Below are 14,693 nucleotides of genomic sequence, written 5' to 3'. Positions count from 1 at the left end.
TGTCTGTGTGTGTGTGTGTGTGTGTGTGTGTGTGTGTCTGTGTGTGTGTGTGTGTGTGTGTGTGTGTGTCTGTGTGTGTGTGTCTGTGTGTGTGTGTGTGTGTGTGTCTGTGTGTGTGTGTGTGTGTGTGTGTCTGTGTGTGTGTGTGTGTCTGTGTGTCTGTGTGTGTGTGTGTGTGTGTGTGTCTGTGTGTGTGTGTGTGTGTGTGTCTGTGTGTGTGTGTGTGTGTCTGTGTGTGTGTGTGTGTGTGTGTGTGTGTGTGTGTGTCTGTGTGTGTGTGTGTGTGTGTGTGTGTGTGTGTGTGTGTGTGTGTGTGTGTCTGTGTGTGTGTGTGTGTGTGTGTGTGTCTGTGTCTGTGTGTGTCTGTGTGTCTGTGTGTGTGTGTGTCTGTGTGTGTGTGTCTGTGTGTCTGTGTGTGTCTGTGTCTGTGTGTGTGTGTCTGTGTGTGTCTGTGTGTGTGTGTGTTCTTCAGCTCAGTGTGACGTCAGGAGTCCCTGCAGTTCTCTGGCCAAGACTCTACACGTGAGTCTCCACATCTGCACTGTTCTAACACACACAAACACACAGACCTGGACTCGTGTTTGTTTCACACGTTTAACTCACAAACCTCGAACTGAAAACGCTCTGTTCCACCTCGTGATGTCGTCTAGAGGCAGTTTTACATCACGAGGTGGAGCAGAGCGTTTGGAGTTTTACAGACTCATCATGAACAGTTCCTCAGACGTGTGTCCAGGTCCGTGTGTTTGTGAGGATGTTTATTTTATTAGACCAGGACTTAAATCTTTTATTATGTTTTTTAAAACTCTGAAATGACAGAGTTTTGTCCTGTTCTTCAGTCCACTCCGCTCCCCGCTCGTCGCCTGGAGCCTAAACTTCTCTCCGAGTCGAGTCTGGAGCCGAAGGACCTGCAGCTGCCCGCGGAGCCTCAGGTCAGACACTGGGGGGCGCTGAGTTTGTTTACAGGCGAAAACTCCAGGTCACTAACGCCGCGCGGCTCCCAGTCGCACCAGGTCGGTTCTTTGAACTTTGACGGATTGAGTCCAGGTCTGGGTCCAGGTCTGGGTCCAGGTCTGGGGGTCTGGGTCCAGGTCTGGGTAATATGACGACTAGTCTAGGGTCAAATAAAAGTCTAGGGTCAAAAATTTTAGTTTTTTGTTTTTATGTCCCGTCCCTCGTCCCTCCCGTCCCGTCCCCTCGTCCTCCAGCGTCTGAGTCCTGGTCTGTCTTGAGTCCCTGATCCTACAAATAATCGGGTTTAACATTTGTGAATCAGTTATTCAACTTAGACTTTAATCTGAGTTTTATTTTAACCCAATCTGACCAGAATGACCTGACTGACCTGAAGTCCACCAGGTGAGAGGATCTGTGCCGTAAAACACGTCTCTCTAAAGAACATCACAGTCACGAGCTCGTGTTGTCTCGGATGAAAGTTCCAATTGGCAAAACGTCTTGAATCTTTTTCGTCCAGTGACATGATTGAATTTCTTTTGTCATGTTTGATGTTTGATGTTTGATGTTTCAGAGTCCTGCGCTGGTGAAGCCTCCCCCCTCCCCTCCCCCCTTCACCACCCCCCCTCCAGACGACCGCTCCCCTCTGCCAACTTCAGCGCCCTGCACACGGTCAGTCCAAACGAACGAACGTCAAGCTCTGTCTGCAGAAACGTCCGCTCTGTCCGCAAAAAACGTCCGCTCTTCGCTCTGTCCGCAGAAACGTCCGCTCTTCGCTCTGTCCGCAGAAACGCCCGCTCTGTCCGCAGAAACGCCTGCTCTTTGCTCTGTCCGCAGAAACCGCTCTTCGCTCTGTCCGCAGAAACCGCTCTTCGCTCTGTCCGCAGAAACGCCCGCTCTTCGCTCTGTCCGCAGAAACGCCCGCTCTTCGCTCTGTCCGCAGAAACGTCCGCTCTTCGCTCTGTCCGCAGAAACGTCCGCTCTGTCCGCAGAAACGCCCGCTCTTCGCTCTGTCCGCAGAAACGCCCGCTCTTCGCTCTGTCCGCAGAAACGCCCGCTCTTCGCTCTGTCCGCAGAAACGCCCGCTCTTCGCTCTGTCCGCAGAAACGTCCGCTCTTCGCTCTGTCCGCAGAAACGCCCGCTCTTCGCTCTGTCCGCAGAAACGCCCGCTCTTCGCTCTGTCCGCAGAAACGTCCGCTCTTCGCTCTGTCCGTAGAAACGTCCGCTCTTCGCTCTGTTCGAAGAAACGTCCGCTCTGTCCGCAGAAACGTCCGCTCTCGCTCTGTCCGCAGAAACGTCCGCTCTTCGCTCTGTCCGCAGAAACGCCGCTCTTCGCTCTGTCCGCAGAAACGCCCGCTCTTCGCTCTGTCCGCAGAAACGCCCGCTCTTCGCTCTGTCCGCAGAAACTCCGCTTCGCTCTGTCCGCAGAAACGCCCGCTCTTCGCTCTCGAAACTCGCTCTGTCCGCAGAAAACGCCCGCTCGCTCTGTCCGCAGAAACCCGCTCTTCGCTCTGTCCGCTCCGCTCCGCAGAAACGCCCGCTCTTCGCTCTGTCCGCAGAAACGTCCGCTCTTCGCTCTGTCCGCAGAAACGCCCGCTCTTCGCTCTGTCTGCAGAAACGTCCGCTCTGTCCGCAGAAACGCTCTCGCTCTGTCCGCAGAAACGTCCGCTCTTCGCTCTGTCCAGAAACGTCGCTCTGTCCGCAGAAACGTCCGCTCTCCGCTCTGTCCGCAGAAACGTCCGCTCTCCGCTCTGTCCGCGAAACTCGCTCTGTCGCAGAAACGCCCGCTCTTCGCTCTGTCCGCAGAAACGCCCGCTCTTCGCTCTGTCAGAAACGCCGCTCTGTCCGCAGAAACGCCCGTCCGCTCTGTCCGCAGAAACGCTCTTCGCTCTGTCCGCAGAAACGCCCGCTCTTCGCTCTGTCCGCAGAAAACTCCGCTCCGCTCTGTCCGCAGAAACGTCCGCTCTTCGCTCTGTCCGCAGAAACGTCCGCTCTTCGCTCTGTCCGCAGAAACGTCCGCTCAAGTACATACAAGTCACATTTAACTGGAAATGTGAACGACCTCGCAAAAGAATCAGAACTGAGCGTTAAGCCCTGCAGTCTGAACGTAGCCCAAGTGTCTCGGGTCGTGTTTGAATAAATCGGACCTGAGGCGAACAGAACCCAAAGAAAAGTGTCGTCACATGTTCCCGAACGTCGAACGGTTTTGTGTCGTAAACGTGAATCGAGCCGTTTGTTGTTTTTCTCTGTAACTGAAGTGTTGTGTCCTGCAGGTGTTTAAGGTGAACCCCACACTGCCCCCTACAGACTTCTCTAAGGCGCCGCAGGAGCTCGGGGCTGGAGTGAGCAGCATCAGCACACAGACGCCCCCGGAGTTCGCCCCCCCGGAGGACGACATGGGTACAACAACAACAACAACAACAACAACAACAACAACAACAACAACGCACAGTATCAAGGGCCGTTCACACCAAAGCGTCAAATCGTCCACTTTCAATGTAAAGTCGATGTGGACGCGCGACTAGAGCGTCCTGCGTTTTTGCGGCGCGTTTTCGGTGTCAGCGGCGAGTCTTGAGCGTTTTGGCGTCAGCGGTCAAGACGTGCGTCCGAGGCGTCGGCGTCAGAAGTTGAAAATGCTGAACTTTTCGCGTCAGACGAGCCGCGTCGACCAATCAGGGACGAGTATCCAGAGACGATATTATCAGGAAGAAAAACCCCAGAACCAGAACCACAAACATGAACGGAGAATAAATATAAACACCACAATCACCGAGACGATCGCGAGGACTACACCAGGACCGGACCAGGACTAAACCAGGACCAGACCAGGACTAAACCAGGACCAGACCAGGACTAGACAAGGACTAAACAGACCGAGACTAGACTGGGATCAAACCAGGACTAGACTGAGACTAAACAAGGACTAGACCCTGAATAGACAGAGATTAAACCCCAACTAGACCGGGACTAGGCCGGGACTAAACCAGGACTAAACCAGGACTAGACCAGGACTGATCCAGTGTCGTTAGTGGAGTATAAATATAAACTCGCTCCAGTCGTCGAGTCGATTTCCTTCGCTGATGTTTTATGTCATAAAAACACTAAAGTCTCTCAGTCTGGTCTGACATTGTTTTCGGGAAAAAGTCCAGGACCGGGCTCATTAGAGTTTTTCAGTGCAGGGTACGACGGACGCGCGTCAAGTATTTTTTGTCCCGTTCGTCCGCGGCGTCAAAGACACGAGCGTCGGGGGCGTCTGAACCTCTAAAAACTGACTAAACCAGGACTCCTAAAAGGACTAAACCAGGACTAAACCAGGACTAAACCAGGACTAAACCAGGACTAAACCAGGACTCTAAACCAGGACTAAACCAGGACTAAACCAGGACTAAACCAGGGACTAAACCAGGACTAAACCAGGACTAAACCAGGACTAACCAGGACTAAACCAGGACTAAACCAGGACTAAACCAGGACTAAACCAGGGACTCTAAACCAGGACTAAACCAGGAAAAAACCAGGGACTAAACCAGGACTAACCAGGGGACTAAACCAGGACTGGACTAAACCAGGACTAAACCAGGACTAAACCAGGACTAACCAGGGACTGGACTAAACCAGGACTCAGGACTGGACTGGGTCAGGACTGGACTTTCAGGACTGGGGAGGTCAGGTCAGGACTCAGGACCAGGAGGACTGGGGTCAGGACTGGGGGTCAGGACTGGGGTCAGGACTGGGGTCAGGAGGTCTGGGGACCAGGACTGGGGACCAGGACTGGGGTCAGGACTGGACCAGGTCTGGACCAGGGTCAGGACTGGGTCAGGACTGGGGCAGGACTGGGGTCAGGACTGGGGTCAGGACTGGGGTCAGGGGTCGGTGGTGGGTCGACTTGTGGAGCGTCAGTTTTCATGATGGGTTTTGTAAATGTTTTCGTTTTCTCTTCAGTTTATGATTACAGCAGCGGCAGCTTCCTGTCTCCCAGCCAATCAGGAGGAAGAGCCGCCCCCAGCCGGCGGCGTGTGCGAGGTACGACCCGAGACCCTGAACATGGACGTTACATTCCTGCTCCAGTTGGGGCTGTTGTGTGGAGTGTAGTTGCCTGACCTCCTCCTGAAAACTCTTCTAACATTCAGAACAAAATAAGTTCTTTTACCAGACTAAGACCCGACTGATTTTTTTTATTGGGTTTGATTTAATACTGATGAAAAGGCTTTGGAGCTGTCGATAGTTGATATAGAAAATGAAGTAAAAATGAACTGTAAGTCTACAACTGATTATAAAATTATTATTTGAATCTAGTGGATTTTATATTGTTTATTTAGGCGACATTTATTGTTGTTCTGCCTCTTTACGTCATATTTAAAAACAGTGGGTCGACCTAATGACATTTTTGCATCACATTCTAACCTGTAAACAAAGTAAACTAGAGCTATCAGCCTTTAGCAGTAAATGTGTGTGCGGCGGTAACTCATATGTGTAAATGTCGATCATTCACACCTCTGTCCATGAGAGTCCAGTAACGACTCCACACACACTAAAGTCACTTCACACTGTGAGAAAAAACAGACGGTTTTTTGTGGAACGAGAAAGAACCTAGAAACTAAAAAGACACAAGCCTTTACCACAAAACAATTCGTCCATCAGAAAAGATGGTAACTGAGTGGTGTCCTCCTGTGCGGGACACTCCGTGTGCCGATCCTCCGTGTGCGGGAAAGTCCGGTTGCGGGACAGCCCTCTGTGGCGGGACTCCTCGTCGAATCTGCGTCTGGGCAGTCGTTCCTCCAGCTGGTGGTTGCGGACAGTCTCGGTGTGCGGTAAACAAGTCCTCTGAGCTTGTAGCAACCTTTACATCGGCGAGACAGTCTCATTACGGATTTGTCCTGGCCGGATGGTTGCAGTCGCGTCGAAGCTTGTAGTCGGGACAGTCCTCGCGTGTGCGCTATGACAGTCCCTTCATGCGTCGTGCGGGACAGGTAGCCTCAGAGGTGTGCGGAGAGGATATCTCTACGATCGTTTTCGGTCTGTGCCCGGGCCAATAGATCAGGTTCACGCTAACGGGGACAGTCACCGATGTGCGGGACGTCCTCGGTCGCGAGGTGGAATCAATCGCTCCGGTAAGCCTCTCGTGTTCTGACGGAGGACTAGATACGCTTCACAAACCTCACTGGGTGGCGGGACAGTCTTCTGGGTTTTCGACCGGATAGACTCTAGCATACAGTGCTCGGTTGCGGGAACAGTCGCGGGATTGAGCAATACTCGGTTCTCGTTGGTTCTCTGTCCGTGAAACAAAATGTCCTCTCGGTCTGCACGGAGACAAGTCCTTTCGAAATCGTGTCTGTGCACAGACTAGTCCTCATCGCAGCTCGATGCGGACAGTGTACTTCTGGGAAGCCAGGGATCTCATCGGGTCGTGCGGGACAGTCCTCGGTCTGCGGAGATACATGGTGTCTTTCGTTGCTCTGCGGGGGACAGTCGTGCTTTGTCTAGGTTAGAGCGACGCGTGAATTACAGTCCTCGGTATCAGTGGCAGTGCTCACACAATGGCCATTGACATGCACTAGCCTAGCACCAGCGACCTCTGCAAATTCAAGGACTGAATGGAATATTTTAGAAAGTGTCTCCACACGTCTCCAACACTTTGGTAACCACGAACTGAATGTGGTCCTATTGTCAAAATAATTCCCAGGTACGCTGTCGCCGACTCTACAGGTCCATCGGTAGAGTTACGCACGGACAACGTCCCTCGGTCGCAGCTATTGACAGCGTCTTTCAAGGTAGATAGCGGGAGACTGGACACCTCTCCGAAGTCTTAACTCAGACAGGAGAAACAAAAGATAAAAACCCGGTCGGACAGTCCGCGCTAGAAAGATCCACCGCCTGTTGCGAGTCGCTCACCAGTCCCACTATTGTTGCGTATAAGAGGTATTTTTTATTTTTTATGTCTGGAGTCTGGAATTTCTTCATAGTAGTACAAGGGGATAGAGATAGGGATAGGTTGAAAAACACATATGGTAAATCTCACAAAGTAGAGGATAGGTTGCGCGACTAATATGTCCCTCCTCTTAGAGATGACATACGCATGAGAAGGTACCACTAGTGTCCCCGGTGTGCGGACGGATCAAAGCTGCCCCGGTCGTGCGGGACAGTCCCCGGTTGGACCGATTGGCTGTTCAGGTTTAGAAACCAAGTCCCAGTGTTGTAAGTTTGTAGCCGGGCGGACTACCAGTACGCTGACCGGTGCAAATCTGCGGTTGGAACTCTCTCCAGTACGCTGCGGGCCTCGTGTTCTGAGAATCCGCGAACCTTGTGAGTCCAAACAACACTCACTAAGGTCTGCGGAGTAGACGCACACAAAGTTTAACTCTACCGCACGCAGTTTCAAATATAATACCTAAACTAAATGTGCATGGGTTACTCTTACTGTTTGAAGCTTCGCTCCATGTCAATGCCCTGATTCCCACGGAGCAGACCTGGAATGCGGTGGACTCGACGTCCACAGCTCGGGTCCTGCGGAGCATTGCCTACCAGCGCGCGGTCTTGCATGGTGACCAATCATTGTCTGCCGCTTAGAGTTCGGAAAGTCCCCTCAGCCATGCACTCAAGCACACCGTGCAGTAGGTGATGCGACAGGTCACGACGTCGATGCTGCAGAGGCAAGGAATGACAAGTAAAGATGTCTGAGTTCGTTGCGAGCGAATATTGGCATATCATTAGAGTCCATCAGTTCGAGATATTATAACGTGTATGTTTCAGATAGTTCGCTATGTGTGACATTAAATTGTCCTCATCATGGTGTGTGTTACTCTCGCGAGGAACCTTGAGTGCCTTACAATAGAATCAGGAAACAGTCCTCGGTGATAAAGCAAAAGAAACGAAGAGACAACACAGTTATCTCGCACCAGGTCGCGGGACAGTCCCGGTCTGCGGGACAGTCCCCGGTCTGCGGGACAGTCTGTGTGAGAATTGTGCGGGACAGTCGAGTCGACTGAGAGCAATACACAGCGAATGACACTTGACGGAATAGTGTAAACCAAGATACCATCCAGAGTCAAACTGACGGGAGCGAGTCCCCGTCTGCGGGACATGGTCACTTCTTGTGTCGAACTGACTGTGAGACTCACGTCCTCATCAGAGCCTGGATGACAGACAACAAAAATCATATGGTTTCCCTGATAATAATAATAATTAAACCAAATCATAATAATACATTGCAAAATATAAATGGCACAAGAAAGACATTTTATGTCTTGTCAATCTGGATAGAAAAGTTTTTGAGTGATAGATGTTCCATAGCTCATCCTCACATCCATATTATATTTAGTCAAAAGATGTAAGATAAAGAGTACAGATACTGGCCTACTCGAGCTCTAGTCGGACGAGAGCCACGATTTCTTGTGTCACATGCCAATGGACGACAGTGCCCTATCTCAGAGGCGTGCCACTTGCAGTGAACTCTATTGGTCTTTGTGGCTCCCGGTCAGCTCCTAGCTTGGGGTTACTAATGATCGTATGTTCATTGCTCTGATTGGGATGTGTTGACGTTGCACAGTCTCAGAGTGTATCTAGCCGGTGTAAGACAGGCTCCTCTGACTTTATACATTACTATAAGCTGTGGCAGATGGCTCTTAAGGTCCATCTCACAGAGTATATCTATGGAGAGACACACGAGTGTGTACTCACTTCTGTATGCGCAGCCGGGGCACTCCACACAGCATGATCTCTCACATGGTGAACTTCTGGTTTAGGTCTCATTGAATGGGGAATAGAATCGGGTACTGTAATGCTCTCAATTCATCCTGCAATGGAATACAATTCTAGTACCAACCGCAGCACTATATTAGATTTCAAAAATCGAAAGCACAAATGCATTTGGTTTTGTGTGATCTCCGATAACTCCACAGTCTTGAATTATTAACAACAAATGACATCTTTATAAAAGAGCGAAAGCCGTCAAAGCAACGCGATAAATCAGGAACAATTTAAGTACTAGATACTATATAAATATAATGGTGTATGAAATAAAACATATACAAAGCATGCATAAGAGAGTGGTAGTGAATTAGAACCATGTTGCATCACAGAATGATCATGATAGACACTAGGAGAAAAAAGGAATCTAATAAATTAATTAAACCCTTTGTAATCGTTACAATAATAACGAAAGGGTGACTAAGCTTCTTATATAGAACACTGTCTCGCGTCTGGAGCGGAGACCCTCCAGGTGTTGATCATAAGCCCAGAGAGCGTGCTAAAATCTGCATAAAGAGATCGAGGGTATCGAGCAGATAAAAGCAGCAGAAGTCGCCTTAAATCTATCGGAGGACAGTCTGACTTTTTTATTTGTCACGGCTTCCCACTAACTATTATAATAAGAACACGCATTTATGGGTGCAGTCAATCAACACCCAGTGTAAATGTTAACTCTGTAAGAGCATTTGTCTCAGGGAATCTCCTCGCGTTCGTAATAATAAATCTGCTCTGATTTAGTTTCTCAATAAGCTCTTCGTTGCCCAATCTTAATGATGCTTTCATTTTTTATAACTCCTTTTACTAGTGTCATGTACTATGAACACTTAAGGCGTTATCCTGAAATCGCGATCCTCTTGTCAAATGCCACTCTATCCTCTGATACCACCCTCAACCAACGAATCAGAGCAAGGAGTATCAACCGCTCCAAGAATTGACCACACTACAAGTTCGATAGAATTAGCATAGAGTGATTGGAAATACTAAATCATAGCGGACAATCTTAATATGCAACCAACTTCATGAAATTGAAGGAAATTCTTTTGGTTTGTTAGCTAGAGATTTTTTTGCCAGGCCACGAGGAGATTTCCCACTTTCTCGTATTCTTTGCACCGGCGAAGAATTGAAAGACTGACACTTCTACACTACCCAGGGTCAGTAACCAAAGTGTGTGTCTGGTGCTGTCGTGTGTGTGCCGAGGATGTGTGTATGGTGTGTGGTTGTGTGTGTCTCGTGTGTGTAGTGGCCAGTTCAAAATATGTATAATTGTAGTGCGTGAATATTATCAATCAAGCACTGTTATGCAAAGTGTGTCCATATGTGTTAAGATCCCATTAAGTTCGTCCATGTGTTGGTCTGCATAGCGTCTTCCAAAGGTCGCTTATTATTACACAAATAGTTGACTGCTTTATGGTGAGTAGATTGTGTGCTCGTAGTACCTTGGAGGTTGTATGTCGCTGTGGTCATTTACACTGGTGTTGATACTTCGTGTGTTTGATTTGTTGTTAGGTGGTCTGTCTTGCTATCTTCGAATTAGTTCGAAAATGCTCTCTGGTTTGTTCACGTTGTGTCTATAATTGTCTATCTGTGTTAGTTGGTAGTTTTACAGTAAACAGCACCTTTTTACCTTTGGTGCGTTTTCAGGTACCGGTGGTATTGGAGGAGGTCTGCGTGGGACAGAATTTTGTGTGTTCAGTCTCTCGTGCTCTACTGCGCCCACTCATAGATGCGATGTGTTGTAGTTGCATTCCCGCTCCCGTCGTCTCGCTCACTCTCAGCTAAAGCGTGGTGGATCGTGTTGTGCTTTCGTTAATAGCCTCTCTATCGTCATGTAGAGTGCTGTGGAGCTCGGGTAAAAGTAACTTGTTGTGTAAATGTGTGATGTGGTGCAATAGATAGGCATTGTTGATGGCACTAAATGTTTTGATGGTTGTGCTGTCCTCCTTGAAATTGTGTGCGTGTGTTTAATGAATACCATAAATAGATAGTGATTTCCAGATTTTACGATATCTATGTGTGTGTGTTGAGTAGGTGCATTACATGGATGCATTTTGTACTATTTTTCCGTTTTTGTAGCCCGTTGCTGATGATTTAGTTTTGCGGGGACATGCAGTTTATCATGTGAATGTCCCTCGATCCGCAATGAAGCCTTCAAATGTGAGTCCTGCACCACATTGTGTTTTTGTGGCTGTGTGTGTGTGTTTCTGTCTGGGTTTCTGTGCTGTGTGCGGCTCCTTAGCTATGTTGATGTGCGTGTTGTCGTTGTCAAAGTAGTGACATAGCAATGAGTGCAATCAGGTCGTTGCGTGTGTGTGTAGTGGTGGATCTCGCAATGTGTGATTTCACATTGAGAGAAGATCTTGGCCTAAATGATGTGCGGGAATCTGTGTGTGTCTGTGTGTGTTGTCTCGTTGTGTGTCTGTGGTTGTTGTTGTTATAACATGTTGTGGATGAAACAAAAGTGATACTACCAGGTGTTGTGTGTGTCGTGTGTGTGTGCTCGTGTGTGTTGCTGTATCTATGTTTTTGTATGTAGAAGTGCGATACACCAAGTAAGTGCTAGCTTGGTGTTTTTTAAAGTGGCTCTCGCTTGATCTAGTCTGTTTGCTGGTCTCCTGTGAGTTATTGCTAAGTATTCGCTGAGTGTCTATAGTTATGTCCTGTACGTGTGTCGTGTTTGTATGATGTTTAGTCGTTAGCATGATGTACAGACAGAAGCTGTGCTGTGTCTCGTGTGTACAATAACATCTGTGTGGGTGTTGATTGTCTCGTGTTGTGTGTGTGTGTGTGATCTCTGCGGTGGTGTGTGCCTTTGTGTGTCTGTTGTGTGTGTTGTGGTGTGTCGTGCGTGTGTCGTGATGGACTATCACACATGGTGTGTGTTGGGAACAGTGATCATTTTCTGTTGAGTCTCTTGTGGTTGTGTTGAGTAGCCGTAGTCTGTGTGTGGATGTGTGTCTTAGAACATTGATAAGTGGCTCACTCAAACCATGTGTGAATGAAACAAAACATAACTCCAGGTGTGTTTTTAATAAGATAACATTATAACATTGCTTAAAGCTCACAAGAGTCAGTTTAGTGTAATAGGACCTTTAAGCTGTTTCCTAGTATTCATTCTGCATAAATAGCTGTTTTTGCATTAAATAGTTTTGAAAGCTTTTGCTACTTCTCCTTTTTATTCAACTAAGTGACTGTCTTTAGTCAAATAATAATTTCTTTTGTCGACTATAGTCCCAGTGTGTACTATACAGAGCAGGAAAAATTTACCCAGAGATTACCCATTTGCGCTGTTTAAAGAGCTTGAGATGTATGACCGCAATTGAAAAATAATACACTACCATGGAAAGATTTGCAATTTTAGTCAGACACTTCCAGATACACACGAGAGATAATCTGCCCTTAAATAAAGACCTGACAGATTTGACAATTTCATTAGAGAAAACAGAGAGCCACCCACACACACCCGCACGCAGTACCCATCCAGAACTCAGACTCCCAGCACCGCACAGGCAGAGGCAGTCAAGCTCTCCGCGGGCTGCCTTCACATCATGGCAGCAACCAGCATGTGGAGAGGAGCTGTGAGCAAAGGAGGACTGACGAAGAGGAGATGCATGGATGCCCCCACAGGACTGTACAGGTACCATAGAGCTACCCGCATTTGATTCTCAGCTCTGTTTTTGGAAGGATTTCTACTCACCGATTCCCTCTTTCATCTTTCCCTTTGAAACTAAAGAAGCCTTAAGGCACGGGACTTGACACATGACGACTGTGAAATTCTAATCCAGGGAGTTATGTTTTTGTTTTTCCCACAGAGAGGACACAAGCACCTTCAGGCACTGATGCACTTGGAATTGGTGCTTAAACTTTTACTGTATATTAGTTATGGCTTACTATTTGTCAATTAAAATGGCTGTAGGCTACCAATTTTTATTGTCTAGACTGGGATTCAGCAGTCTCATTTTGACCCTAAGATAGTTTTACAATATATCTGGGGCAAAAGAAACATACTTTATTACATAATAAATCAGGAATAGTTTAAGTTTAAGTTTATAACCTATTTTTGTCTATTTTTGTCATTTGTGTTCTTCAACTCAAATAAACAGGAAAAATATGACATGATGTGCAGAATACTTTCAGATGAATTTCTCTTTTTATGCAGTTACAAAAACTTTCATTTTGAATAATCAATTTGTGACCCCATTCTAGCGCCTCTTTGTCTCCATGTTTTGTCATTTCATCAAATTCATAAAAATATCATTACCCAGTATCCAGTCATTCTGTGTGGGACTTACAACAAAACACTAGCCAAAAATACTGATATAGTATCATGATCAAGTAGCATAACAAAATGCAGTTGACAAGTACTATTCTTTAAACATGTGATATGTAATGTCAGGTGAAATTTCACAGCATTACAGCGTCATTGGTATTATGGTGCATGTAAGTTAAACTGTATTGAATCACAAAGGACCCTGTGATTGTGAACCTATTGTCTAACCTAATAGATGTAGCAGAAATGTAGGAAAACTGGCTTTGACAACTCCTAAAAATGGACACACTGGCCTAAAAATCCTTTAAAACCTAACTTAACAAGTACTTCTACTTTATCCATTTGCTCTAAAACTTCATACACAAAGTTACCCAAAATGTGCAAATCTCCCCGGGATCGGCTTTGATTAGAAGTTCCCTGACAGTGACTGAATTTTGGGGAAATTTTAATCCATCACCTCATCGGCCTGGTGATCACTTTCATTACGCTTCAACAAAATGAAAAATACCAGATCTCATTTCGGCAGACTCGCACTCACACAGTTAAGAGATTTTGATTGATGGTTGGAATAGCTTCTAGATTCTAGTCCAGAGCGCGTGGAGAGGACATGTCCCTACTGTGCACTTCACGCCGAATATTATTAGACCAAAGTGAGACAGCGCCCAAGGCTACAGCATGGCTCAGGGCGAACCCAGCTTACGCTTTAACACCGCTCCAATTAGCCTCCAGCACTGTGCGGGGCATCTGTTGTTTATTTCTGTTATATGATTAAAACTGTTTATCCAAAGTCAGAGGTGAACCAATTTCACCATAACAATCAAAAGGCAATATTAAAAGGTCATTGANTATTTATTCTCCGTTCATGTTTGTGGTTCTGGTTCTGGGGTTTTTCTTCCTGATAATATCGTCTCTGGATACTCGTCCCTGATTGGTCGACGCGGCTCGTCTGACGCGAAAAGTTCAGCATTTTCAACTTCTGACGCCGACGCCTCGGACGCGCGTCTTGACCGCTGACGCCAAAACGCTCAAGACTCGCCACGTCGACGCCAGATTCGCGCCTCGCTGACGCCGAAAACGCGCCGCAAAAACGCAGGACGCTCTAGTCGCGCGTCCACATCGACTTTACATTGAAAGTGGACGATTTGACGCTTTGGTGTGAACGGGCCTTAATACTGTGCGTTGTTGTAGTTGTTGTTGTAGTACCCATGTCGTCCTCCGGGGGGGCGAACTCCGGGGGCGTCTGTGTGCTGATGCTGCTCACTCCAGCCCCGAGCTCCTGCGGCGCCTTAGAGAAGTCTGTAGGGGGCAGTGTGGGGTTCACCTTAAACACCTGCAGGACACAACACTTCAGCTACAGAGAAAAACAACAAACGGCTCGATTCACGTTTACGACACAAAACCGTTCGACGTTCGGGAACATGTGACGACACTTTTCTTTGGGTTCTGTTCGCCTCAGGTCCGATTTATTCAAACACGACCCGAGACACTTGGGCTACGTTCAGACTGCAGGGCTTAACGCTCAGTTCTGATTCTTTTGCGAGGTCGTTCACATTTCCAGTTTTTAAATGTGACTTGTATGTTTCTACTTGAGCGGACGTTTCTGCGGACAGAGCGGACGTTTCTGCGGACAGAGCGAAGAGCGGACGTTTCTGCGTTTCTGCGGACAGAGCGGAGACGTTTCTGCGGACAGAGCGGACGTTTCTGCGGACAGAGCGAAGAGGGCGTTTCTGCG

The 14,693-nt window shown here is 47.8% G+C and overlaps 1 protein-coding gene and 1 long non-coding RNA gene across 2 annotated transcripts in view; one reads left to right on the top strand and one right to left on the bottom strand.

Moving 5' to 3' along the window:
• The first annotated feature begins 431 nt into the window (after positions 1-431).
• On the top strand, positions 432-4,975 carry LOC129410887 (uncharacterized). Its single transcript, XR_008633036.1, has 5 exons — positions 432-522; positions 837-929; positions 1,523-1,620; positions 3,222-3,348; positions 4,891-4,975. It is a non-coding gene; the product is annotated as an uncharacterized LOC129410887 (long non-coding RNA).
• Positions 4,976-7,497: 2,522 nt separating this feature from the next.
• caprin2 (caprin family member 2) overlaps positions 7,498-14,693 on the bottom strand; it is a 31,627-nt gene continuing 24,431 nt past the window's right edge. The window contains exons 15-18 of the mRNA XM_055159886.1: positions 14,165-14,291; positions 7,985-8,080; positions 7,845-7,930; positions 7,498-7,590 (exon numbers count right to left, since the gene is read on the bottom strand). Coding sequence (XP_055015861.1) covers positions 7,498-7,590; positions 7,845-7,930; positions 7,985-8,080; positions 14,165-14,291 — 402 coding nt within the window. The remainder of the gene's footprint in view (positions 7,591-7,844; positions 7,931-7,984; positions 8,081-14,164; positions 14,292-14,693) is intronic.

Source organism: Boleophthalmus pectinirostris, unplaced genomic scaffold (assembly GCF_026225935.1).
Source record: "Boleophthalmus pectinirostris isolate CB_2022bp ecotype Guang Dong unplaced genomic scaffold, ASM2622593v1 HiC_scaffold_2825, whole genome shotgun sequence".
Classification (NCBI taxonomy): Eukaryota; Metazoa; Chordata; class Actinopteri; order Gobiiformes; family Gobiidae; genus Boleophthalmus; species Boleophthalmus pectinirostris.
Note: the sequence above shows the minus strand (reverse complement) of the source record. Positions and strands in the feature narration are given on the sequence as shown.